At 41.3% G+C, this 26,938-nt stretch overlaps 1 protein-coding gene across 1 annotated transcript; it reads right to left on the bottom strand.

Moving 5' to 3' along the window:
* On the bottom strand, positions 1 to 23,254 carry LOC128733942 (facilitated trehalose transporter Tret1). Its single transcript, XM_053827831.1, has 5 exons — positions 23,173 to 23,254; positions 3,601 to 3,732; positions 1,512 to 1,673; positions 1,196 to 1,447; positions 1 to 1,130 (listed from the first exon to the last, which is right to left on the bottom strand). Exons 2-5 carry the CDS (start codon positions 3,713 to 3,715, stop codon positions 217 to 219), a joined length of 1,443 nt encoding a protein of 480 aa, XP_053683806.1. The 5' UTR covers positions 3,716 to 3,732; positions 23,173 to 23,254; the 3' UTR covers positions 1 to 216.
* Between the last annotated feature and the right edge of the window lie 3,684 nt (positions 23,255 to 26,938).

Genomic DNA, 26,938 nt, shown 5'->3' with positions numbered 1-26,938 from the left:
TTTATTGGCACTTACGGCGATTTTGGGACAAGTCATTTGTATCACTTGACATTGGTGTGAGCTGTGTGTAAAATTAGTACTTTAAACAAGAAACATACATACAATACCTACACATTAATAACACACTTGATATTAACAAACATTACGAACAGTGACTAAGTGTCTTGTTCATACAATTCGCAAATTTTAAATACTTAACATCTAGATAACGAGGACCTACGAATTGAGTTTGTCCTGAATTTGCTGCAAACTCATGCCCTTGGTCTCCATCACGGTCGTTAGCGTGAACGCAAACGCCACTCCGCACATAATTCCGAATATCCAGAACGACCAGTGAGAACCGACGGCCTGGTCCAGCGTCGAGAAAAACTGCAGCACTAAGAAACCCAGCACCCAACAGGTGGACGCTACAATCGAGGATGCGATAGACTTAACATTAGCAGGAAACATCTCGCCAAGAACGGCCCACGGCAGGGGTCCGAAACCGACACAATAAACCGTAACGAAAAAGATCAGCGAGAAAATCGGCAGCCAGCTAATGCTCTCCACTGCATCCGATTTAATATAGTCCATATAGAAATACAGTCCCATGGTTCCATGGGCTATGCACATGCCACCAGCAGAGGCTAGTAGGATTGGTTTACGTCCTAACCGATCCACAATTAGTGGTGTTGCACCGCTGGCAAGCACTTGAACAACACCAACCAAAATCGTTGAAACAGCGGGTTCCAAGCTGCTACCCGTTTTAGCGAAGATCATCTGACTGTAAAACAAGATCACGTTGATCCCGGATAGCTGCTGAAAGCTGATTAATCCAGCACAAATAATCAACGCCTTAACATTGCCTTTACTTTTAAATAGGTCCATTACGCTGGCTTTACTATTCATTGCTTCCTCTACCGACTGTGTCGTTTCCTTTAACTCATCCTGAACCCCATCCGAAGACTTGCCTCGTAGAAAACGAAGCGAAGCTACTGCATCCTCTGATCGACCCTTGGTAATATAAAACGTCGGAGTCTCCGGCATAAAGAAAAAGGCTACAGCAAAAATGATTGGCAAAGCCATGCAAGCCCACTGCAGTGCTTGATAGCTTACGTATGGTCCGACTGAGTAAACGTAGAGAATACCGGCTAGAATGATGAAAACAATTCAGTTATTGAATCTCCCTACAATCCTATCAACCAGTGATACTCACTAACGATGCACAGCTGCATCAGTGAACCCAACGCTCCTCGGTACTCGTTGCTGGCAATCTCTCCGATGTACATCGTCTGCACGGTCATCACGAAGCCTACACCGAAACCTTGAATTAGTCGAGCTGCCAGGATTTGACCGACCGTGCTTGCTGTGAGCAATAGGATCCAGCTGACGATAAAAAAGGCAGAACTACCGAGCAGGGTTAGCTTGCGGCCGAACTTCTCAGCCAGCGGTCCCGCAATAAAAGGAGCTGTATTGAACAAATTAATCAATTAAGCGTCTGTGATTCGAAAAAGAAAGTGGTTTACGGTTACCTATTAGTGCCCCAAGCGCAACCAGAGATCCGATCCAGGATTCTTCCGCCTCCGTCGGAGGAGTATCCAGCGGGTTTATGTTGGTGTCGTTAGATTTGTACACCGGGCCCATCGGGGAGGTCCATCCGAGGCAGGTCCCGAGTGCCACCGAAGCGAGGTTAACTGGTTAACAGAAAAATTGAAATAAAATGAAGTTGTACATCTTTTATTTAAAATTGCAATTGAATAAAACTATCAACTTTTAACTTTTGTTTTATAAGAGCCCAGCCTAGGTTCTACATTTCGATTTCATAACTTTACTTTCTGTTTTTATACGACATAGGGTGTATTGCTGCTTCGTCGTAATTGCCTATTTCCGTCCTATCCGATACAAATTATTAAAAATATTAGCGTTTTTTATGACGCACAATGTAAAATAAGTTATTCCCTAAAATTGTTTGTTTGTTGACCATCCTGTGCGATCAATAAAAGTGAGCTGAGATCTATTCAAATGATTTCTTCCATTAAAGAATTCCTAGCAGCCAAATTTCCTAACTTTTTTCGTGCAATAAAGAAAAAACTGTCGACTAATCGTTTTAATTATCGTCATTGAAGAAATGAAAATAAATCATGCAATATATCCTTGCTATTCTGCAACCGAGTAAACTGGCAGGATTAGCAAAAAATTTTGCAGAGTGACATTTGTCATGCCGTCCTATATAAATACATGCGCGCTAATTTCGTAAACATTGTTGTGATTTTGGGTTCCGACGATGGAAAAATTTGATAGACGAATTTTAAAACGGTAGGACGAATAGAAATAAAGTCAGTTACGTAATCTCAATCGCTTTTTAAGGAAATTAAAGTGCACGGATCAGATGGTAAGCGTGTTTGAGTCAAATCAGCACAAGAATTTTGGGACTATTAACTCTTTCAGAGTCTCCCAGTCGAGGTGAGGAGCGCCGACTGGCTTGTTACACCAGTGTCGTACCTCGAGACCATTTGGGGAGAGATTATATTAAAATTAAATTTATATTATATTATTAAATATATTATTAAATTTTTAAATATATATATTATTAAATATATATTATTAAATAAAATAGACTGAATGGAAATATATAGCACAGCAGGCTGTGAAAAATAATGCGGGCAAAATTATACTTTAAAAACAGAAGTTTAACTCTCTCTCTTTATAAGTTGAATACAAACTGAATCATGCGTATTCCCAAAACAACTAACAATAGAAGCAGACTATAAATGTTTTCCCAATTTGAAATCGTCTATTGATACTTGCTATTCGCAACTTAATTATTCGAGAAGGAAGGCCATTGGAGATAATAGGCATCCGTAGCTCAAAATTTATGGGCGTTAGCTGCGAACTTAAAGATGGACTGCAAAAAATGAACTGGAGTAAGTAGAATAAGTAATTGAGCACTTATTTATAGGAGACTAGACCACTGCGACCAGCATTTAGATCTATTGTGGTATTGAGCACTTTATAAGTAACCAAATTAAATGATGTTTCAATCTACCAGCTGCGCCACATTTTGGAGGATGTTGGGAAAGACTCATCCGGTTAATTAAAAAAACCTGAATTACGTTAAATTCTCACAAAATGCTTCGTAACATGCTTCAGCTAGTAGAAACAATCATCAACCATTAAACGAAATACCGGTAAAACCGGAGCAACGACTATGTCGATGAACAAAATTTTAAAATTCTTCTAAAATTAGTGGTGTGCCAAAATATAAAGGTCAAGACCTTGCCTGGTCGTTGCAGTCGGAGTCGATTTACTAATTTTTCTTTGATTTTGCGTATTTGGCAACACCGCATCAAAATTTCAATATCGCATTGATAATTTATGTGATCATAGAATTTCACTCAACACTTTTTCCAAAATTACTTCATAAGTAGTTGGATTACAATTAGGAACACTATGAAGAAATTTGAGTTTTGTTTGACACAACTTCGATTTTTATCACCTGCATTCCATCAAAAACTAAAAGATTTCCATATCGATGGACAATGTACCGAAGTCCCCCAAATAAGAGGGCGGATGGTGCTGCGTGCCCACAGTAATTTCAGTTTATCCTATCAAGCTACTTACCGGTCACACCCGCCAAAAACTGCCACATAGGATTTCCTTTTTCCATTTTATGGTTTTCCTTCTCGTATTTCTCGAACGTCGCCACTGGTTGGTAGTTGAGCTCAGCTGGATTCATTTAATATCACCAATTCCCTGCGAAAGAAAACACACTGCGTTCAGAACACTTGCACGGTTTTTTCAAAGTAAATTTTTGCACTTTTCCATACTTTCTAATGCTCCTGAAACAAAATATGGTGTCCACTAGCGTTTTGTAGGTTTAAAATAAAGCAACTATTAACTCTCAACGGTAATAAGTGTCAGAAACCGCATCTCATCAATTCGATCGATCAATAACTACTATCGATAACACACACGGCGGGATCTTTTAAATAGCCTCTGCTGGTACAGCCTACCTTTCGCTTATCTGTCCTTCCATTAGTCCATCCTCCTTTTACCTTTAAGTCTCCATTCGAAGAGTCCTTATCTACTTCGGGTAGACTACAACCCTGCCCCGATATCGAAACTAAACATTCACATTGTTGAAACAAATAAAGAGAAATAAATTGCAACGATACCCGACAACAACTGCAGTAGCTATCCTATCAAATCTTTCGCTGGGAAGTCAATGAAAACCACTTGAGCGAAATCAGCTGCGAATATCTGCTAGTATACAAATCCAACATTCGCGTGGAAATGCTATACACACCATAGTTCATATTCGCGCATCTGTTTCGATCTCAAATGTGAGTCTCCACGTAGTTTACAATTCGAGAACGAGCAGTTTCAGAATACCTATTCACGTTAAATCGACAGGGGAAGATTATTCCAAACATTTATCTATAAAATCCTCGAGGGATAATTTAGCTGAGGTAGAACCCAACCATTTAACTAGATAGTTCAAAGGTTTTTAGAAAAAAAACGCTCCCTAGTAACAGTTTTGGTTTTATTGGTTACTATGAACGGTTGTAGCAACTAAAATTGGCCAAAATGGTTCGAGTTCGAGTTGGTGTAGAATTCATCTAAAACAGTGATGGCCAAACTGCGGCCCGCGGGCTATTCATGTGGTTATTCCTAAAAATCGACTTTTGCTGCCGCTTATTTTACATTTTGGTATGCGCAAGAATGGTCAGAGGTCATTGCGCCCCGCGGACTCATGGGGTGATCTGATTTGGCCCGCACCTAGCCTATGTCTGGGCACCACTGATCTAAAACATATTTAAAATTATTCCAAAATTTTAAAGAAGATAATAAAAGGGATTTCCATTTCCCTGTGGCTAGGTATTGAGAATTATACAGTGATGTTGCACGTCACTGCATATAGCTTTGGTTTGGAAATGACTAATTTTGTTTCTACGGCTGTAAACAACAGGAAATGCACTATCGATTGTGGACATTGCGATAGAGCCTAGATAATTCTGGAAAAACCCAATCTGTCGACGAAAGAATCAAATTGTAAATTCAGTCCTGTTTTTGAAAGAAGAGACACACAGTTCTGTAACAAGTGAGTCAAAAGAAGGTTAGAAGATAGAAACTATGTAAATAAAAGTTAATGGATTCGCATGAAATAGTCAATTGATTATCCATGTGAGGTGAATCATCGTTTAAAATGGTGCAATAAACGTGGCTCTTTTCAGTTAATTGATGCTTCCTGAGCAGTATGAATGATATGTGATTATTGAAATATGAAGAGATTTGAGTTTTGTTTGACTAATTTAAAGATTTCATGAAATTCCACTATAAGCTCAATACCCACTTTCTTAACTGACTTATTTCATTGAAAGTTTAACACTTTATTGTTCATTATTACAACTTGGGCAACACAAACTGTGTCTCTTACAGAGCAGAAAGAAATTGAGTGTAATCAATAAAATAATTCAATTGCCTGTTAATCGTAGCTTGATATCCAAGTTTGTCTGCTGCCCATCAATGGGGTACATGCAGAAAAGGGCTATTGCGTAAGGTAAAGGGTGTCACACATCAAATTGCATCACGGATAAAACGCTGGAGAAAATTACCTAGTTGATCGATCCTTTTCGAACTTTCAGACAATAAAATATTACCCATTAGTAAGCTTTTGGCATTTCTATTTTATTCAACTTCAATACCATAACCAAAAAAATCATACGCACGCACTTTACGCTTAACTCCACTCATAAGGCTCATAAGAACATCTGACTGCAGTTTTTTCTATACGGAAACCCACTTTTTCTCCACGTCTTCCGCAGATTTGACCTCCTTGGGATGCTCTTCCGTAGTGCCTGCTTCAAAATAGCCCAATATTTTTTCAATTGGCCTTAGTTCTGGTGCGTTAGGGGGGGGGGGGGTTCCTGTCCTTGGGTACGAAGATAACCCTGTTGGTTTCGTACCACTCCAAGACATCCACTTCACTAAGATCCGGCCAGAAGAAGGCAGGGCCCTCGTGAAGAAGCAGACGCTTCTGTAGACGCTCCTTGAGGAAGATCTGCCCGTTTACAGTTCCGGTAGTCACGAACGGCGCATTCCGAAAACCACATGAGCAGATTGCTAGCCAAATCATGTATTTCTTGGCAAAGTTTAAAAGTTTCGGCTTCCTTACTTTCGCCGGAACATCAAGCTTATGCTGGGCGATGACGAACAGTAGCCCCGGAAGCTGCCGGAAGTTTGCCTTCACGTAAGTCTCATACTCCAAAATGAAACAATGAGGCTTCGTAAGCATCTGGGAGTACAGTTTCCGTGACTTTTCTACCGTTTTATGCCATTCATCACGATTTGAAGCCATCTGCACTTTGTACGTATGCGGTCCCTTCCGGTTCTAGGCTTTCTGAACGAAAGACGCTTAAACTCTTGCACGACACGCTTGTGATCCTGATCATTAATGGAGCATCCATTCTGACCGCATTTCTCCTTCCGTTCCATGCTCAGAGTTTCGTAGTAACGTTTAATCACACGTTTCACCATTGGTTGCACAATTCCGAGTTGTTTTCCGATGTCCCGATCCCCGATGAGAGAGTTGAGGATGCTTGCGCAAAACCAATTCGCAACGTTGCTTTTCGTTGCAAGTTTTCAAGAGAAAGACCCAATGGGTAATTTTCTGCAGTGTTTTTTCCGTGATGTAATTTGATAAGAGACACCATTTAGGCTTTGCAGATGATTTAGGTATCATAGCCGGGAACGGGAGACGGCGGAGGCAATCTACGCAATACTGAAAGCGGAGTCAAGGAGGATTTGGCTAAAAATAAATGCGTCGAAGACCAAATACATGCAAACAAGAGACGCAAAGGAAACAAACGCGTGCTTTCTACGGACGATAACTATTGACGGCTGCGAATTAGAAGTGGTAGATGACTTCGTGTATTTAGGATCACTGGTGACCGCGGACCAAAGCGCTAGTAAGGATATCCGTTGGCGCATTCAAGCGGCAAATCGGGCCTACATTGTCGATCAAGACGCAGTCGCCACCGTGCAAAGCTGATGATATACAAAACTCTTATTAGACCAGTAGTTTGCCGTGTTCGAGCGGAAGGTACTATCGGACGATATTTGGCGGAGTACAAACAGAACGTGGAGAGTGACGAAGGCGTATGAGTCACGAGCTACATGCACTGCTTGGAGAGAATCTCATCGTACATCTGGAGAAAGTCGGCAGGCTACGGTGGACCGGACAAGTCGTGAGGATGCCGAACGACAGCCAGTGCAACGGAAACAGTTCTTTTCAACAACTTCACCGGTACGGGGGATCTTCCAAGCAAATTTAAATTTATTTTTGCCGATAAATTTGCACGAAAATTGATGATTTGGCATTTGCAGCTGTGGCAGAAAAACGAAAGTTTTCGTTACAAATAAAACAATAACGTCGGAACTGTACCAAAGGGGGTGTTTCCAAAAACGAATTTTGCCGTTTATTCGATCCCACCACCATCCCGTGATGTTTTGGCCCGATTCGGCAAGCTGTCATTGCAGTAAAGTCGTTCAAGAATGGTTATGCAGAGAAAGGGGCCCAGTTTGTTCCGAAAGACCTTAACCCACCGAATTGCGCCCAGTTCCGCCCTATTGACAAATACTTGGCAATCATGAAGAGGAGACTCAAGGCAAAGGGAAAAGTTGTCAAAGACATCAATCAGATGATGACCTGGTGGAATAGGATAGCCAAAACGATAGACGAAGAAAGTGTGCCCCACCTATTGAGGCATATTACAGGAAAAGTTCGAGAATTCCTTCGAAACCGTAATGAATAATTTTATCCGTATTTTTTCTTAAAAGTATGAAGAAAATACTACATTTTCTGTGAGAAAAGAACCTGACTTCAATAATAAATAACTGAAATACAAGCAATTGTTTTTGTTCCAATACTCTCTGAAGCAAGCCTTATAACATTTCAATATCTTCCTCCTCATACACATTCCAGCGTTACGGGACACAATTAGTACCCATTATTACCCTGTGAATCGCCTCCTGTTTCTCCAATTTTTTGGCAAATACCTTGTAAAATAGTTGTACAAAGAGTACTTCATTTTCCACTAGAATGTCAGGGATTTGATGAAACAGGAACCGATTTGCATAGTAGAGATAGTGTCCCGTAACACTGGAATGTGTCCTCAGCTCTCGGTCCCTATACAGGGGTTAGACAAAATGATCGGAACACCCAAAATTTTGATGAATTTCAAACGGCCATAACTTCTACAAAATAAGACATTTTAAGATAAAACCAATTGGGAACCTGGGATATGGTTTGCGTCATGTCCTAAAATGGTCAGAGTAATAGATATTACTGGTACTAATTTCATGGAAATGGCCGTAACTTGGTAGTTTCTCGACGAATCTCCGTCTTCACCAATCGACTGGAAAAGAAGTCTAGTTTTGGAATAAAATATGAATACCATTAGATTTTTATGACAGAAAAAGATACAATCGATGAAAAATATCAGTTTTTGACATACCTCCGGACAACCCGGACTATCTCCGGTGTCCACCGACTGCTGCAAAATCTGAATTATTTAAGAAAAACTAAAAAAACACGTCGAATGCAATTGGTTATATCTAAAAATGGGTTATTTTGTAGAAGTTATGCAAGTAGAAGTTTCTACACCCAAATTCTCTTTATAATCCTTCAGAACATTACACACTGCTAATTCTGGCATCTTTAGCACTTTAGCCAACTTTGATTCGGATTTTCCAGGTGTTCGTGCAAGATTTTTATGATTCCAGTTCCTACCACAAAAGGCATGCCGAAAACGCATGAGGGACGTCCAGTTTTACTTTTAGCCAGACCTTAAAACATTTTCAAATTTTGCTTGGCTGAGCCGGTACTGTCTAATGAATCTATGAGTTGTACCAGCAGCAAGATATGGATAAAGCAAATCAAACACGGCAGGCTATCATGACCGGCCGCGTAGCGAGAATGCCAGCTGAACGACCAGCGAAGACAATAATTAGTGGGTCACCCGTTGAATGGTTGCGCTGTCGATGAGGATACTCGAGTAACGGGTGTTCGATGCGTGAAGAGAATGGAAGCCAACGACCGATCAACGTATCAACGATCTGTAAATCTCGTCCAGCAACTCGACTCGGCTCAGTCACTGCCGAATGTGGAGTGCGGAGAGAACGGGCAGCATAGCGGCTCGATGAATAACCAAAACAAAGCAAACTCAGGCGCCACTTGCTGACAGTTGAGTTACTAGCTTTTTAGCGATCGACTCAATCGAGTTACTCGATAAAATCGTGTCGCGTGTGACTTACATAAGTGGACTAGTCCAGCAAAGTGACAGTCGACGTGACTTTCAGAATTTCTCAACAGTTTTCGCTTTCTTTATCTTCCTATTAGTTGGCCAGCGCCAATGGCTTTGGGTTTAACTTGATGTTTTCTGTGCATAAAGTTACATCAAATGCCATCGTTATGGTATATTGTTGAAAATAATACTTGGCCTACTACATACTAAACTGGTGTCGAATAATATGAGTTATGTTTTAAACGCGGAATATCGTTACGATCACCATTTTTTCCAAATTTCATCTTTCATTTTTTATGATTTGCTTCTTAATTAGTATTCAATAAGACAACTGATTGAATTGGTTTCCTTTTTCATATAGGCAGAACAACTTCAATGTCTTAATGGTACTAATGTTATTGAAGTTTGTTACTACTTTTGTTCAGTGATGCCCAACACTAAACAAATCGAAAGATGATTTGAAGCGTACTATTATGCAGCAAGCATCGACAGATAGATCTAATTTTGTTCATCAATAATGTCACGATTTGTTTCACCAAATTTAGTACCACGTACCACTGCTCTAGACGATGATGCACAACACAAAAAAAACTGCAATACCGTCTCTATATAAGAAACAAGCTATTCCTATCCATCTATTCCTATCGGAAACCCTTCAATACAGCAAATAGATTTTGTCAAAAGTTTTCGAACAGTAACTCACTAACTCGAATTACACTCTTACCTTTAGAATAATCGGCCTCCAGGGCCCACGATCTCGCTGTACTCGAAAAAGTAAACCAACGCTGTCACCGTACAAAAGAAGACTGATGCCATTACCATAGTGCCAAAGTTTCGATCGATGATCGCTGCCGCAGTATCCGCAGAACCAAGCAGAGTAAACAAACAACAACCGAAATGCAATCTTGTAAATATTTAACACTAATCACTCTCCCCCGCCGCCATCACCACCACCGTCATCTCTGACAGCGCGCAACTGCTGCAGCATGTACCGACTTCCCGAACGTGAGCTGAACCTCTCTTCCGGACAGGTTGTCGATGTGAAAAAAGCTCATCAGTTGCAGGATATCGAGTCTAGAACAGAATGCTATAAACAGCTACCGGCAATTTGTTTGTAAATGACCAGGCTTCCACATTAAAGATCGCATACGTGAGCTGAGTGCTTGATTAAATATACAAATTTATTAGTATTTGCTCATGCTTGTCATGTACCCTGTACGCCACAGGGCGGCCGTAGTTCCAAAAGAACGAAATACAGTTACTTCGTGCGCGGGCCTTTGTTAAACCGGCTCGGGTGGCCTTGAAATGGAGAAATTCCGCCAGTTTAATGCAATTGAAAGTGCATTCAGTGCAGTGAAAATAAGACGGAAGAAACTCGTTGACCATTTCGAAGCCGACCAGCGACAAATGCAACACGTAGAACATTCATCTGGTCAGTTAGAATGAGCGTATGTAAATTGCATGGAAACACAGTTTGTTGTGTGTTGGCGTGGTAAAATTATGACAGATTAAAATGGTTCTTTATAAAGAACTATACACTTTCGCTTGACAGGTGGCCACGTGAGCTCGCCGTCGCGTCGGTCGATGAGTAACGATGGTGTTGCCTATCATAGATTCAGTGTACAAATCGTCACCCATCGATATGTGCATAGCCAAGTGCAGCACCAATAAAGGTGCACGCTTAAGCAAACAGCGGCCGGCTTCCGACTTGGCGACGGTGGCGGCAACGGTTACGGTGTTTGACGGCGCCAAAAGTAAAAAGGCTGCTTGTTATTCGACATTTCATCAACCAAATTGACTGAATGAAATTGGCTAGTAGTTTTTTCCTATTTGCCACTGATAACAATTGATGAAGAATGAGTGAAGGAACGATTCGATTTTTCAGTATGGGTGAGTGATTCAAACGGTAATAACAATTATTAAAGCTATCGTTGAGGATTATCAGCGAACAATTTGAATAACATAGTCTGACAGTCTGACCCCAGTAAATATATCGCCTGCCGTGAAAACCCACAAAAACCGAATACTCATACTGTTTTGTTTGGAGTGTAAACTGTGTTGAACGCTCGAATAGCCGATTCCGCACTATCAAACGAGTCACTTTATGGTTGGTTCAATGGGAGGAAATAACTGGTGATAAAAAATAGATATCACGCATTATTCATTCTTTCGAAGTAGCAACTCATCCAAGAATGGTGATCGTAGCCGGTTAACTGTGCAATCAGAGAGCCGCTAGTACGACAGCTGACTTTTACACAAAGTCATTTGGATTCCGCGTAAACACGTGACGGTTAATATATATTAATATACTGATTTGCACCTGACATGAATATATATTATCCTCTAGCCAGAAAATTAAAGAACATTGTCTTAAAATCCTGTGGTACTACTAGAAAACATTACAAGAAGTTTAACTGAAGGATAAGAGAAATCGCCGTCACTCCACCACGGAGGTGAGATTGTGCCAAAAACCAACAATGTTTCGATTTTTTATAACGTTAATTTTTTACAACGGACGGAGGGGACGGTAGAAGAAAGTAATGAAACAAAGGTGTTGATAGTATCTAAACAGAATGGGACTAGGCGTGAAGGGGACCAAGCGGAAAATTAGGTAAAGGAGGTTCATTGAGGTGACGCTTTAAGAAGTTGTGTACCGTTTTTCTTTACACAAGTTGGGGGACCCCCCAGCTTTCTCCCAATCACACGTTTAATGAAGGGGTTGTGGAGTCTTCTTTTATCCAGCCCGCTGTGGTTAGAAGGTTAACCAATACATGTACCAATACCTATTAACTTTTAACGCATTCCGCCTGAAATAGGCAATGTACATAATATCGCTTAATGTAGAAGAATTTAACATATAACCTATCCCATCATATTGTGTATTGGCAAACGTGAAAATAAAAAATAATCCATAGAATAGACAGTTACTAAAAATCATCTAATATTATAAGCGCCTTATTTCGTCTGTAACCAAAAGCAGACCCCTAACAGGCCATCATGTTTTCGCAGCAAGAATCTCGTCTTGCTCGCTAACTGCTTTACACAAAACTGAAATTATTACACGTGCACCTAAACTACAGCTAGTGCGAGCACTAAGCGAACACTCTCTTATCCGGGGCATTTGCTGATTTGCTGTGACTCAAACCAATTATACCAGATTGCAGTCAAGACAAGCATTAGTAACAATGTTCAAAATAGAATATGCGTAACGCCTGCCCAAAATAGATAAATTTTACTTACTTTTCCTATTACAGCAAGAAACTGTTTTTCAGCCCAAGGTATAGAAAATTTGGTTGAGTACAACCGATTCGCTCTCAATTAAATGCGAGGCGACACACACGTGGGCTACTATCTAGTGTTTCAGTCTATCATGAGCTACTGTCGAAGTTTACTGAAGACAAATGTCTGCTATATTTACTGGAAGAGTGTCGAAATAGAGATGACTGGGCAGCAGCACCCGGCGCCTTATTCAGGGAAATTCAATTTTTGTTTTAATGAATATATGAATATATGGTACTACCACCTGCCTTTGCAGAACATCCGTTCATAGCAATGAGCCTATCATGTCAAAAAGAGTTGAAGATATTCAACGATTGGTGATGCTTCCCACCCCTTGTATGTAGGTCCAAAAGGGAATTGGTCGATAAGCAACATCACTTACACGTACCAGGGATTTAGAGAATCTCCTTCCAAGAGCTAAGTCACCTGAGTCAATCGTTGAATAAACCGTCTTAATGCAGAATGACTCCAGCAGGTGGGGAGAAGAGCCCGCTCATTATCCACGATGTGTTGTTAATCGGGCCAAGATTAACCCTAGAAAGTTAACTGTTTCACTCTCCCTAGGCCCACCGCTTCAACAAGTGCTCTGATGGTCCCTCCCTCTTCCCCATTCTAGTTTATTTATGAAATGTGGTATATATGGATAACAATAGAACAATCTCACCAGCAGTCCTTCGAATGGAATAGAGTTGCGTCCTTTTAGTTTCCATAAGTGCTTCTAATAATCAGTTTAATTTTTTCTTCTGGTATCCAATATCCATGTGCAGTATTAACACTCGTATTGACCAAAGTTTTATATAGCAGGAGGTGCTTCATAAGCTAAAACGAAACAAATAATTAAAACAACTTATTTTATGCCTATTAACAAGGTCGTGTGGCTCCGCCGTCTGCCCAAAACCTCGATTTTGAGATCAGGCAGCCGGGAACCACGCAGCATCGCACCTCCTAGCTTGGCTACTCAAAAGAGCCTTACCAGGTATGGCCACGTGGAGGCGCTAGGTAGGGGCTTGGGATGGCTAGAGCTATATTGGACGCTCCTCATTTGCCTTCCCCATTTCATACCCACAGGGAAATTCAGTTTTTGTTTTAAATATATAAAATAAGAGTATTTTTGGTCTACACTCAACGAAAACACGTAAAAATGAGCATTTTCAAGATGTTTGCGATTGTAAAAAATATTACGCCTTAGTCCTATATTTGATAAAACATGGATAACAATATTTTTGGTTATTTTTGCGTAAAAATTGTTAAAATACTCAATTATTCATTCGAAAATGATTAAATCCAACTTTGTATTTAAAAATAAATGACTCAGGTGAAAATAATCATTAGTATCGATTCAATTTCACAGAGTGCTGCAACCAGTGAAAGTGTATTTTATCTGATTGCTAGCTGTAAAAATATAGGCAGAGAGGGAAAGAAAACCCGTAAGCAGAAATTACATACTTACTACCATTAGTGGAACTTTTCCATTGAAACGTTCCATATGAAAGTTCGTAAGTTCGTAAAAATATCGCCGAAAGAATTCATGCCCATTCCAATGTAAATAACGAATTGTAGTTGTTTATTTTTATATATTAAGATGCGTTGAGATTGGACAATTTGTTGGCTACATGTAAAATGCAAGTTGTTACTCAATGTTGCTTCTGTGGTCAACTTAAGCAAACAGTAAATCTGATATTTCATTTGATTCTAGCATAACGCACAATCATTTTCATACATATGAATCAAACTTATGTTAAAAATAGATGTCCACTTTATAAAACGAGCAGTCGCTAGTTATTTGGAGACTTCGAGCAACAGTTAGGAACTAGAAGAGGCTGTAAGAGTCAATAGTATCCTAGCACTAGTCCATCAATTGCCATGTACCCTAACAGCTAGTTGTGGAGTCTGTTGAATAAAAACAGAACTCTGCTTTGCTGGTAGGTGTAAAAAGTTATGTTAACTCAGAATTAGATTTAAAAGCCGCAAGCACGTAAAGCCCCTACGCTACAAAGCGAAAGTCCAACCATGAGGCGGAACAAGTTTCGCTCGGCTTGCTTGAGTCAGTTTTTTGCTGGCAAAAAAAGAACTGTCAAATGAGAAGGTTTGGAAAAAGTCTCTTCTCGTTAACGCGATACAACACGGGCATACATTATCTTTCATCGCTGTGAGGAGATGACGTCCAGCAAAATAGCGTAAATGTCATGATTTGGTACAATGATCTCATACGAAACGCTGTGCGTGTGGCGTTAACTCACAGATTTGATAAAAATTACTAATCTTCCATCCTTGGAAGCATACTTACTTTTCTTCGGCGACAATCCGCTTATCGAATCCATGCCGAATTCAGGTGTCGTCTCCACATTTCTCGGTCTTGAACTGCCGCTCTCCAGTCGCCCCTAACACCCGTTGCTCTAGCATCCTCGTCAACAGCGCTCATACAACGGGTACACGGAAAGAAATCCGATCCCGCTACCATGAATAAAATCATGAAATCATAAAGTTTGAATTGCTGTCAAATCATGACTGAACTTCCATATCAGGCAGCACAAAATCATGAATAATAGTTCATGATTTTGCGTTGTGTTGTACTGCAAGAAGTTCGTAATATCATGATTATTATTCATGGTGTATTTTCATAAAACATAAGCTGGAAACCTGAAATCATGAGTCATTTTGCGCATTTTGGAAATTAAATTTCTGCTCCAGTACGGGATTTGCCTCGAAGTCGTCAGCCTCTGTCGGGTTCTCTACCAAATATTGTTTTCACTGGTCTCTAATCCAGCATCCTTGCTACGTGGCCAGCCCATTGAAGCCTGCCGTATTTTATTCGCTTCACAACATCCGCATTTTTGTATACTTGGTATATTTCCTGATTTATGCGCCTGCGCCACAATACTTCGTCTAATATGCCACCAGGAACTGATCGCAGGAACTTACGCTGAAAAACGCCAAGACCTCGTCGGTTGTCGCTCTCGTTCAACGTCCACGCTTCGCGGCCGTAGTGTACCACCGGCAGATTTAGCGTCTTATAGAGCGCGAGTTTTGTACGGAGTTGTGGCTACGGGAGCTCAGCTGGCTACGTAATCCGTAGAAGGCCATGTAGGCAGCCGCTATCCGCCTTTTTACTTCACGGCTCACATTGTTGTCACATGTCACTAACTTACCAAGGTAAACAAATTCGTCTACCACTTCAAAAGTACCTCCATCTATCACCACCGCAGTTCCAACGCCCGAAGGGCTACCACGCTCTCTATCAGCTACCATATACTTTGTTTTGGTAGAATTTATGATAAGCCCTATCCTCGCAGCTTCCTTCTAAAGATGCGTGTACGCTTCTTCCACAGCTTTACGGTTAACACCGATGATAGCGATGTCGTTCGCGAACTCTAGGAGAATATGAGATTTCGTGATGATGGTACCGCTTCTCTGCCCCCGGTCCCCTATCCGATAGCACCTTCCAATGCAATGTTGAACATGAACATCGATAGTCCGTCCCCTTGCTTCAAACCATCTAGCGTCACAAACGAGTCCGATGTCTCACCCGCTATCCTGACGCTTGATTTTGAACCATCAAGGATGGTACGAATCAGCCTAATCAGTTTTCTTGGAAAACCATGCTCAAGCATAATCTGGCACATCTCATTTCGTTTAACTGAATCGTACGCCGCCTTGAAGTCTATAAACAAATGGTGAGTCTGCAAGTTGAATTCCCGGAATTTATCGAGGATCTGTCGAGGTGAACATTTGGTCCGTCGTGGAGCGTCCCTCTCGAAAACCGCACTGGTATTCGCCAACAAAGGTTTCCTTGCAACGGCCTCAGTCTGAGAAACAGGATTCGAGAGTGAACTTTGCATGCAGAATTAAGGAGAGTAATGCCTCGATAATTGCTGCATTCGAGTCGATGGCCCTAAATAGGGTATATGAGACCTTCTAACCAGTCCGTAGGTAATTCCTCCTCAGTCCAGTACGCTCCCAACTTTCAAAAGTTCGGCGGGAACGCCGTCCTTTCCAGCTGCTTTGCCATTTTTCAGCTCTCTCGAAGCTTTTCTAACCTCATCCAAAGTTGGATCCAAAGGATCCACAGCTTGCCCATCATCCTCAATCGTTATCCTGTTTCTGTTGACCGCTCCATCTTGTTCACCATTCAACAATGCATCGAAATGTTGTTTCCAACGCCTAGCCACCTCCGATCTTTGGGTAATCAGGTTCCCCTCCTTGTCGTTTCACATAACAGGAGTTGGCACGATCCGGTTCCTGATTCTGTTTATAGCGTTAAAGAAGCTTTTTTGTATCGTGCATCTCGAAGCAATTCTCCGCCTCCGCAAGAACGCGATCCCAGTGTTGGCGTTTCTTGCGACGGTGAAGTCTGTTTTCGGCAGCTCTAGCATCGCGGTATCTCTCTCCTCTGGCGTGTCACAGTTGCAGCCAATATGTGACTTCTGGCTCGATTCTTCTCATCAGTTACTTGCTGGCACTCTGCATCAAACCACTCACTGGAAGTGGTTGCAGCAGTAGCACCCAATACTTCCCGCGCTGTAGTACTGATCGCGTCGTGGATGTACCTCCACTGTTCGTTCAGGTTCTCTCCGAATTGTTCACCGATCCGCTCATCAGTCTTCCGAGAGTACTCTGCAGCAACTCCTTCCGTTAATAACCGCCGAATGTTCAGTCGTATCTTCCTCGTTGGTTTCGATTTGAATACGTTGGATAACCGGGCACGGATCTTGCTTACTTCGAGATAGTGGTCCGAGTCGACGTTTGGTCCTCGAAAGTATCGCACATCTGCGACATCAGGAGAGTGCCGGCCATCAACCAGAACGTGGTCGATTCGAGAGCAGGCCTCTCCGTTTGGGTGTTTCCAGGGTTGCTTCCGAATGTTCCATCGTGCAACATGGATACTACAGATAACCATTCCTCTGGCTGCAGCGAAGTTGATTAACCTCAGACCATTGTTGTTTGTGGTAGAATGGAGGCTTTCTCTCCCAATAACGGGACGAAAGAACTCTTCACGTATGACTTGTGCATTTGTATTCCCGATGATGTCAAGTCTTGGGCACACTCCATATGTCCTGTCGAGAAGATCATAGAACGCCTCTTTTACGTCAATCTTCCACATGATTGTGTGGAACGTGCTGCTCGAGTCAAAGATGCTGATACTGAGGACCAGAGCTAAGGGTCCAAGCCGCTAAGAGGAGGATGGTTTAATAGCTGTTGTCCATGGCTAGTGCGTAAAGATCTGAATGGATAAATCCCTAATCCAAGATGCGACGCGACCCGTGCCGAGGGATGAATGGTGGAGGGGGCTCTATAAATGTTCAACCGCAACGTAGCCTGTGGAGTACTAGGGCGCCCTCCACAGTAATTTGCCCTTGCTGTATTAAACCGGTCACTGATGCAGTGGACCGTTTCTTACCGAGCAGGAAAACAAAGAAACGAAGGGGGCGGAGATGAGAATAGGGGAGAAACAGGACCTGAATGATGCGCTAGCAGAAGTTCAGTCCTGTTCCTCGTCTATCCTCAACACGCCGACTCGTTGAGAGTTGACAGACGAGGATGTGAGTCTTACTCTCCATTCACGGGTCCTGCCGAATCTCTGACTGTGTGCTGGAAGGTGAGCTGAAACACTGGGAGAGCTGAACAGTCATGGCCAATTGGATGGCCGTACAATCGCTCATACAATAAAAAAAATATATAACGCCGAGTATTAAAGTTACTCAAGAGTTGCTGAGTCTCAATAAAAGAGATCTCAGCACGCTAACCGGTCCTGTGACAGGACATTGTCCGAATAAATATCATCTTCGGAATCTTGGTTTCATACAAGATGCTATTTGTCGCCTGTGTAATGCCGAGAGCAAAACCTCGGAGCGCTTGCTCCGCAATTGTGGAGCACTAAGAGGACGCGGACTGCAGCATCTTAAAAAGGGCTACTAGCGCCTAGGGAGATCTGGTTTGCGTCACCGATCAGGGTAGCAAGGTTCATCAACCAAGTCATCCCTGATTAGCACCTGTCTCGCTTCAGCTACAAGTCTATCACTTCCTCAGTAAGTGATAGGTAAGCTTGAAGCGTACAGTAAAAGAAATAGACGGGGCAGACCACAATAGTTCAAAATACTTGACGCAGTGGTAAGAGTACCCAACAGAAGAGGAGGAAGCGTATAAAGTGCTCTCCGTATCCTGATCTTTGGAATCAGAAACTTGCTGGAAACCTTTGTCGGTGAATACTAAACTAGCGTCCGAGAAAACAGTTCCACGACAAATTTGAGATAAGTTCCAAAAGAACAACTTGCCAACTCAGCATCTGTTTGTGGATTTCAAGACGACGTACGATTCAGTTAAGTGAAATGAGCCATGGTAGATATAGTTAGAAAGTGATTTTCTGACAAAACCTGTTGAGCTGTTGTGAACGACGTGCGCCAGACTGATGGCTGACCTCAGCCACTTTCTTCGCGTTAATGAACGACATAAACGACGAATTACAACTGCAAGCAAGAATTTCTACGGATTACGCAACCAATTGAACTACCGCAGTTTGAAAACTCGCACAGAACTAACGCTTAGCAGAATGTTAATTTTCGCGCTACTCCAGCCACCAATGCTGATGTCTGAGCCCTTTACGGGCATGAAACATGAGTGCTGCAGGACGCACGTCAAAGAGTGACTCCAATAGGGCGGTGCATATTAGCGTTAATTCTGAACAGATTGCTGTATATCAACAAAGATAATGGAATAACACAAAAACTAGTAATATAGGAATTGCTCGTTTTATGAAGTTAATTATTTTATAGAAATGAGCTTTCTCTTTGCTAGCAGAATTAAAAGGAATGGTTCCGTTTTTTATGATAGCAAGCACAAACATTTCACAACCTATCTTGAACGTAGTAACTTAAAGTTTTAAAAACCGTGCTCCTGTACCCTACCCAAGGCAACCACTAGCTGTCAACAACGTCTGTGAAAATGATCACTGCTTTAATTAAATCATCGACTATCTTTGGTTTGAAGCAATCAAAAATATCCCACCGAAAGTGATTATTTATATCGCACCGTATGTATGAAATCAAACAATCTGAACGATCCAATTCTTAGATGCATCAGCTATGCAAAACGTCATCGACGACGATTGAATGTTTTCGGCAACCCTATGACAAACATTTTTCAGCTGACACATCCTAGAACGAACAATTTAAAAACATTTATCAAATTCCTAAGGTATACCAGGTACACGCAAATACCTTAAATAGAATCCGCGGACCGCGATTACGAAATTGCTGATATTTGCTTAGTTTTTGTGCGAGAAAAAAGGGAAGGAAGTATTTTTGTTTTTGTTTTCACGCAAGTTTTATCAATTCGGTACGGGATCCCGAGTAAGTGCAAACAAGTTTAAAAATTACTTTTAGTTTCGCAGTTGCGATTTTTTTTTCCTATTTTCTCACCATTTCGCATATCCTACTGAAAGATTTGCGGTATGAAATTGTATAGTTGCTTAAAATACCAAGAGTAAAGCAAGCGTGCCAATCACTCGAACGTCGAATTACCTGAATTGCTCCATCATGCTGCTGTTTACTGCAAAACGATTATCACAAAAAAAGTAAAGTGTGTTCTTTCTTCACTGCGTTCAATAATCGTTCTTGTACAGCTGACTTATAAAATTCCAATGCACTTCAATCACTTTAAAGAATATTTAAAATTCTGGAAAGAAATTCTCAGTAAACAACTCCGCAAAGCGTCCTATCCACCCAGCCGATCGGTTAGAATTGCAACCGCGGCTTCTAAGGCTGAGAACGAAACTTGGCAGTGTAAACAACGAAATCGCTCTTACACCTGTGTTGCCTATGGAACTTTCACAGAGTGATTGCTATCGCGTGTAATGACTTCCTACTGCTACCGACTTAGCCCTCCCCGGACGGCGGGCGGTCATTCGACGTGGCAGCAACCGCTTAACTGAGTGATCATCTAAATCGACTAGCCGCCAGCGATGCATAGGCAAGTCAGTGTGGACAATAAAAAAATCATAAATTTTCTCACGAACTTCATTCAGATCCACATAACGTTTTTCCTCAGCAGCAAATTGTTCAGTTCTTATCAACAATGTATAGAAGTTTGTTGGTGCAAGGATGCAGTTATGGAAAATCATGAAACAAAGCCACTTTATGTAGGGTGATTTATCTATTTTAGACAAGCCTTACGCTCACTCTATTTCAGTCCTTTTCCATTTAATTTTGCCGTATACAAATTTTATTGCTTAGTCAACAGGTAAAAAATCACCCCAATGACAGATTGTGCTATAGAGTAGGGCGGGGCATAAGTGCGATGTTTGAAGTTGTCATCAATTTTCGTGACATATAAAGAAGGACAACAACATAATATATTTTATAGTGATGCAGTAACTCAATGTCTTCACATTTAATTATAAATCATCTACGGTAATAGTGTTTTGCAAAATAAATTCTTCTTTCTTCGGATCAAGTGCAGATTCGCACTTTTACCCCACTAGCGGGGCAAAAGTGCGAATACCGCGGGGCAAAAGCTCGAAGCTAGAATCCATGAAATTAGCCCAGCAGTAGCTAACAAACCCATATTATCTTCAATCTGCGTTATGTTTCGGTAAGGAATATTCTCAATTTGCACCTTTTCTATTTTGCGCTGGTGTATTGCAGCCTCCGTTAGATCGAAACTTTTCCAAACGTTTGTTTTTTGTTTCATCAGCACATTGTTTTTTTTTCGGCCAACATCTGTAGAGCACACAGTTTTCTGCAGATCGTTCATTTCTAGTATCTGTGATATAGTGCCTAAAGCTGTATATAATTAGCTATACATTTTTGCCTCGTCCATGAATCGCACTTTTGCCCCGTCCGTGAATCGAACTTTTACCCCGCTAGGCGCTTGACGGGGTTAGATTAAATTACGGAAAAACGAAATATATTTTGTAAATTATTTACATCGTATTTTCAAAACAGATATGTGAGTGATGTAAAACTCTGCTACAAATTTTCAACAAGTAATATCCTTCTGTTGATATCGTATTTGGCGTATAAAGAAAAATTATTTCAAAACCGCCCTAAAATTCGGGCCCATAAATCAAATGATGGTGCTATACAACCAACATTGTAATTTTATTGACTTCACAATTAAAAAAACCAAATTGAAGCAATATTTTAGGACAATAAGTAATTCAAGTCAATAACAACAGAAAACTAGCAGAAACGAGCAAACATAAATAGAATATGTAATCGATTGATAACATTAGGTTAAGCTTGTATCACGGTCTACACACGATTGACTGCAAATAAATAAAATAAATAAATAAATAATAAAATAACATTTGCACATAACTCAGCAACTATGCTTCGTAAGCAACCAAAGTTTACGTTAGATTCAAGCTGTCAAAGTAGTCACCCATCCATGCCAATGTAGAAAATTTACTCGGAATCTGCACCGATAAATCATTGAATCGCACTTTTACCCGCATCGCACCTTTACCCCTCCTTACTCTGTAACTATAGATGCATAAAGGTACACACGCATAGACAACATAACTTAACATAATACACGCTTAAAACTACACTTATTAGTTTGTCGAGATACATTAAAATTAAATACGTTATAACATTTGTTGAATACACAAGACATGCTACGCATTGGTTCGTGATGTCCATAATTTGTTCTCGCAGGACCAATGCTGAGGAACGAATGGGACCGAAGATTGCGGCGACGTATGCTGATATCCAAGGTACTGAGCAGCGCAGAAGAATCGATGTGTCCTTGCAAGAGATCACCAATAAAGCACGATTTTGCTACATTTCGTCTCTCCTCTAGTAGTTCCAAATTAATAAGCATGCATCTGCTTTTATAGCTAGTAGATTTAATGGAGCCGTCCACCTGAGATGACGTAGAGCGAAGCGAATGAATTTTCGCTGAATAGCCTCAATGCGTTGAGTTTCGTTCTGGTAGTAAGGAGACCAGACGATGGACGCATATTTTAGGACAGGTCGCACAATCGAGCAATATAGAGTTTTCAAGCAGTAGACATCCTTAAACTTCTTCGCAAAGCGAAATAAAAAGCCCAGCTGCGAATAGGCTTTTAACACGATGTAAGCGATGTGATCCTTAAAGGTTAGTTTAGTGTCGATTAGGATTCCCAAATCCTTGACTGTTGATTCGTGCTGTAACTGCACACCCTCTAAGGCATAGTTAAAGTGGAAAAGTGGTTGTCTTCGACCAAAAGAGATTATCGAGCATTTGGATACGTTAAGCGACATGCGGTCCAAAATAGAGTACGCGTACGCCTGTCCAAAATATATAAATCACCCTACTGCTGTTCCAGCCAGCAGTAAAAAAATTAAATTAGAGATATTCATTGTCCGGTTTTCACAAATGTATTGTTAGAAAAGATTCTCGTTAATAGCCTGAAACAAATGAATCCTAATGGTAAAATCACGTCAGAGATAGCGTCTTCACTTCTACATTTAAGCACTGTTTAAAATTTCGAAAAAGCTCAAGTATAAAACGTGAAACGTCACGGATGTGGTAATGAGCATGTGTCTTTTACAGTCACCGACAAATTATGCTTATTGCCAGTAACCGGCTGACTGAACCATAGAAAAAATGCTTTATTAAAACCACTTACCTCGCTGGGGTTCCTTCACAACAAGAAAATAGTTAGCAAGATAAAATTTTAAAAACCTGTCGGAACAACCTTCCTAGTTCGAACTATTGCGATTAACTGACGATGGAATACGAATAGTTAGAATCTCGGTTTGGATCGATCTTCTAGGACATTTTTGTCTTATCAATATTGTGATTATAATATTATGATGCACTGCTGTACTCATGATAGTTGAGTTGAGCAGTTTAAAAATGTTTAATTACGCTTTTTAACACTGATAAGCGGTCTTACCGACAAGATGAGGCGTCAAGTTTCGTTCATTAAATACGTACATAGAGATCGTCAAACCGAATTATGTACGGAAAGTAGTATTGCTGATGTTCCCGATCAGAGTGGGCTAACAAAAATGTGAAAAAAATCTCAATTACATGTTTATGTTAACGTTTGCTTTAAATGTGACTTCAACAAGTCCCCCATGATGCCCCTTATTGAGTTGGGGTAATTCTAAAAGTCGTTATTTTTGCCAATCTTTCTTTCATTAAAAATTCATGACTTATAATCGCAGTCATCAGCTCCGAAATTGTCCTGCCCATTAACAGTTTACTGCGAAATTTGTCGAAATATCTGAAGGTCAAATCCAAAATAACAGAAGGTCAAAATAAATAAGTAAAAACATATGAATGCATTTACAAATGCATGATATCAATTTGAAGTTAATGGCCAATAAAAAAACGATTTACAGTGATTTAATAATTTCGTTCTCAACTTGAAATACTCGTCAACTCAACTTGAATATCTTTAACGCGTGTGCTGCTTCTATCGAGTGGGTTTACCCGATTGATAGGATTTCCTTGTTCCATTGAGTAGTCGTTATCACCCAACTTCACCGGTAGCTCTAGGTTCAATTGCTTGTTTTTGTTTATAGACTAACTTTATGCAATGTTTTCTTTCCATATTGATACATGGTTGAAATAGCGGAAACGGTAGCAAACGTAAAAAAATTTAAAAGAAAAACTACACATGAACTGAAGTCACCCATTCGTAGGAAAGTAACAATTCAATGGCCCAAAAACTCACAATTTAGCTGACGTTGTGCTTTCAGAAGTTGAAACTTTTGGTTTTTATTCGACAGGCTTCGCAGCCAGCTTTTAGAGTACAAGACAATTGCAGGGACGATTCTATTAACTCTAATAGTCTCTCCAAATCGAGATTCTTACATGCGATTACTATTTTGTTACATCAATGGTGTACCTCGAGACCAACTGCGAAGCGAAACTTTTTTTCTACTTTTACGAAAATAGGCCGATTATCGATCCAACATACGACTCCAGTTTGCCGCCATCGACTCTGTCGGGGCTTCTGCTAAACAAACTGCTTTTGCTGGTCACTTATCCGGTATTCTTACTACATGTCCAGCCCACTGCAGCTTTCCGTGTTCTATTCATCTGACTATAATTGCAAACTTGTACCTTGTACGCCAGATTCCTCTAACATCAATACTTGTGATGTGCGATTTTTGAGCACTTTCCTTTTCGATGTTTAATAGTAATCTTGACATACCGCCTCCCGCCTCAAATTTCACGAACACATCTAATGTCATGAACGACTCAGCTATTTCTCCTACTACCCTGACGCTCGGTATAGAATCATCAACGGTGAGACGTATCATGGTCGTGGCCCACGCAGTTTTGTTGTGAACCCACGTTCATTAATAATTTTTCATAGCTCGTTTAGCATGACTCAATCATACGCTGCTTTGAAACAAGGTCATTCAATCAATAAGACTGAGAACACCACCCAACGTCGAGACACAGTAAAAGCGCAACTATTGAATTTTCGTATCTGTATATTAGAATATGGGTGCACGCAAAGTTGTTCGAAACACGTAACCGCGCTGGTTTACAACATCATTTTGAATTTTCTTTTGCTTGAAGTCTATAAAACTATGCCTCTGCAAGTTAAATTCACTATCTGTCCCTCTCGAAAAGCGCACTGATTTCGCCAACAATGCAATGGTTTCCTGCTACTTCCTCAGCCAGTAAAACTATATGCCAGAGGAAATGTTTTTTGCAAAGTTGAGAATAGCTGCACCTAGATAATCAATAGACGGAGTTGGCTACACTTGATGAAGATCGTACCTCTCGTTTCGATGCCCGCTTTCCGGATCACACCTTCAATAGCGATATTGAATAACATACAGTACAGTCCATCATCCTCTTGCCGCAACCCTCTGCGCGATTCGAAAGGACTCGAGAGTGTCCCCGAAACTAGCACGTAACATGTCACTCGCACCAGGGTAGCTTAGATCGGCCGCGTCTGTTTGTCCAGAAAGTCATACTCTTGCATTGTCTGCCAGAACTTTTCGCGTTCAACTGTATCGTATGCTGCTCGGAAATCTTCAAAAATATGACGTGTGAGCACGTTGTACTCTCGACATTTCTGGAGGATTTGTCTAAAAGTAAAAATTTGATCCGTAGTAGCACGGGCTCCCATAAAGCCCACCTGATACTGCCCTACGAACTCTCTTGCTATTGAGGATAGACGATGTAGACGATGGCGTTGACCAGCATAATGCCGCGGTAGTTACAACAATGCATCCGATCGCCCTTTTTGTATATGGGACAAACTACAACTTCCATCCACTCCTCCGGTAGTTTCTTCTTCTCCCAAATCCTTGAAATTATCCAGTGCCGATGCTAGCGGGTTTCGGCCGAAAAACGCACAAAGTTCGAAAAAGTCCCATTAGCTGTAAATGTACAACAAAATATAAAAATTTCCGAGGAATCACGAGATGCTCAACCCTTTCCAGTTTGTCTTCGGAAAGTTTTCCATTTTGCTCATTTTCCTATAATTTTTAACTGCAAAGGGCGAACAGCGCTGATATCGCATCCGACCATCATCTTGTTATCGCTGGAATACGTTTGCGCGTCGCACGTTGCCACCTGGTGAAACCGTCGAAAAGCAATGGAACGGCATCAAGAACGCCTTCATCACGACCAGTGACGAAACCCTCTACAAAGCGCGTAGCGGGCGTAGGGAGTGGATTTCGGATGAAACTTGAAGGAAGATCTACGAGGTGAGAGTGGCGAAAGCCGGCATTGAACGTGCGCGACCCAGATCGTCTAAAACAGCTGCCTGTCAACGATACGCCGAACTGGAGAGGGCTGTTAAAAGTGCTTGTAGGCGGGACAAGAGAGTCTGGACTAACTCCGTAGCCGACCAAGGAGAAACCGCCGCCGCCAATGGTGATATCCGTTTGTTGTACGATATATCTCGCTGCCTTTGTGGTGCCAGGAGGAATACAAAGCAGCCGCTAGAGGACAAAGCTGGTCAGCTGTGTAGATCATATCACAACGCTCTGCATCGTATTGGAGCAGATCAACGAAGTCCAGGACTCTCTTCTATTGGTGTTCGTTGACTTCGAAAATGTGTTCGACCGACTCAACCACGAAAACATCTGGGGCGCACTTAGGCGCAGAGGAGTTCCTGATAAACTAGTCCATCTCAACGAGGCTCAGTACAGTACGAGGCGTTCTCGTGCAAGGTTTTGCACGACGGCGTTTTGTCCGACCCCATAAGAGTTCTCATCGTTATGGATAAGATATTAGTGGGAGCAATTGACAGACCAAATCGAGGATTGCCTTGGAATCCTCTAACGATGGAGCAGCTAAATGACCTCGACCTAGCCGACGACATTGTCTTGCTCGCACAACACCGAAACGATATGCAGAGCAAGTTAGATGACCTCTCCGAGAGCTCCCAGGCAGCAGGTCTCACAGTCAATGTA

The sequence above is a fragment of the Sabethes cyaneus genome, chromosome 1 (assembly GCF_943734655.1).
Source record: "Sabethes cyaneus chromosome 1, idSabCyanKW18_F2, whole genome shotgun sequence".
In the NCBI taxonomy this organism is placed as follows: domain Eukaryota; kingdom Metazoa; phylum Arthropoda; class Insecta; order Diptera; family Culicidae; genus Sabethes; species Sabethes cyaneus.
This window is presented reverse-complemented; position numbering and strand designations above follow the sequence as displayed.